The 1,733-nt window shown below is 50.3% G+C and overlaps 1 protein-coding gene across 1 annotated transcript; it reads left to right on the top strand.

The window, feature by feature from the left end:
* Window positions 1-8: 8 nt before the first annotated feature.
* LOC104077360 (histidine--tRNA ligase, cytoplasmic-like) lies at window positions 9-1,703 on the top strand (the record flags this gene model as incomplete). Its single annotated transcript, XM_009578562.1, has 4 exons — window positions 9-35; window positions 850-966; window positions 1,255-1,401; window positions 1,647-1,703. Coding segments are annotated over 4 exons (348 nt in total), but the record flags the coding sequence as incomplete, so codon positions are not given.
* Between the last annotated feature and the right edge of the window lie 30 nt (window positions 1,704-1,733).

Below are 1,733 nucleotides of genomic sequence, written 5' to 3'. Positions count from 1 at the left end.
AGCGGATTTTCTCCATCCTAGAGCAGAGACTGAAGGTAGGTGCTGCAGGCGGTGCATGGGGAGGGCTCTAGGCAGCCAGCTATCATTTATTAGAGAGTTTTACAGCTCCACAGTGTTCGAGGGGAAAGAATTTTGGGGGAGAGGGTGGCTCCTCTCATGCCTGAATGTCCATGTGTAGAAGACAGAGCCCTTTTCTGCAGCCCATCAGGATGCAGGCGTGGGCAGCTGAAGGCGTTTCGTAGCAGATGCCAAGGAAGCGTTAGAGATGGGCCCTGAGCTCTGGTCCTGGCTCTGAGCTTTGTGTCCCATTCACTTTGCTCTTCTCTCTTGCCTGTGAAGTTTTCTGTCCTGGGGATTGTGAAGTGATGAATTCAGTAACAGCTGTGGCACTCACTCTGTAATGAGCACCCTAGGAAAGCCTGTGAGGAAATCAGTCACTCTGTGTTTAGTTCTGAGCTTGTGATTCGTAGCGGGTGAGGCTGAGGCAATGTGTTTGTACCTGAAGAATCAAAGGAGACATTGGAAAGCTGTCCAGGTCCCATCCGGGAGGGAGGGAGGAAGGCCAAGGTCCCACGGGAACAGCAGCACACGATTAAGTAGTGTGTCACAATGCAGATTCTCTAGGGGGGCTCATTAAATGTGCCCAAGTTGTCTTATCTGTGCACTCTTTTTGCTTCTGGAAGGTTAGCCTTGCTCAGTAACATTCACTGAATGGTGATGGTTAGCTTGCAAGTATACTTGTTTTGGGGAGCTAAGTTAAGGTCTGAAGGTAAGGTGAGATGAGCTGCTGTTGCGAGCTGCAGATTCCCTCAGAGCCAGTCGCTCCCACGAGTGTGTCTGTCCCTGCAGGCTTCTGGGGAGAAAGTTCGAACAACTGAGACACAAGTGCTAGTGGCTACACCGCAGAAACACTTACTGGCTGCGAGACTGAAGCTCATCTCGGAGCTGTGGGATGCAGGGATCAAGGTAAAGTAAGGACTTGGGCTTGGCACTGATATGGGTGAGGGAGGGAGAGCCTGAAGGGAGGTGTAGCACAGCAAGTCCAACTATAATAGTTGTGTGTCTTTTCAAGATCTGGGCCTGTCTGAGATCTACAGGCAGAGAAGGAGAACAGCTGAGAGCACTAAAGGCAACCGCTTGCTGGAGGAATAATGAGGCAGAGTTTTCTGTGGGGTTTTGGTGCTGGCTGTTTTGCTCCAAGATCCATCAGAGCAAATTTTGCATTAACGATTCACCTTTTCCACTCCGTCCTAGGCAGAGATGCTGTATAAGAAGGACCCTAAACTGTTGAAGCAGCTGCAGTATTGTGAGGACATGGGCATCCCCCTTGCTGCCATTGTAGGAGAGCAAGAGCTGACAGATGGAGTCGTCAAGCTGCGAGATGTCGCAACAAGAGAGGAGGTGAGAATGCCTTTTTACACCAGGTTTTGAAAGTGGTTCCAAAATCTAGAGATTACTGAAAGGCTCTGTGTTTTCTCTCAGTGATGTTGTTCCTTTGGGGAGCTGTAGCACAGATCTGTCGGGTGACTGCTCCAGAAAACCAGTCACAAACTGCATTGGTATCCCCAGCAAGTCCTTAGGGCCAGATTGAACCACGCTCTGCTCAGGGTTCCAGTGCTGCTACCTGCTCTTTGTTTGCTTCGTAGGTTGATATCCCAAGAGAAAAGCTTGTTGATGAGATCAGAAGGCGGCTGGAGCCCTAGGACTTCTCTGGCCAGAGCTGCTTGACTGAA

Source organism: Fulmarus glacialis, unplaced genomic scaffold (genome assembly GCF_000690835.1).
Source record: "Fulmarus glacialis isolate BGI_N327 unplaced genomic scaffold, ASM69083v1 scaffold44405, whole genome shotgun sequence".
In the NCBI taxonomy this organism is placed as follows: Eukaryota; Metazoa; Chordata; class Aves; order Procellariiformes; family Procellariidae; genus Fulmarus; species Fulmarus glacialis.
The sequence above is the reverse complement of the archived record's forward strand: the minus strand, read 5'-3'. Positions and strand labels throughout refer to the sequence as shown.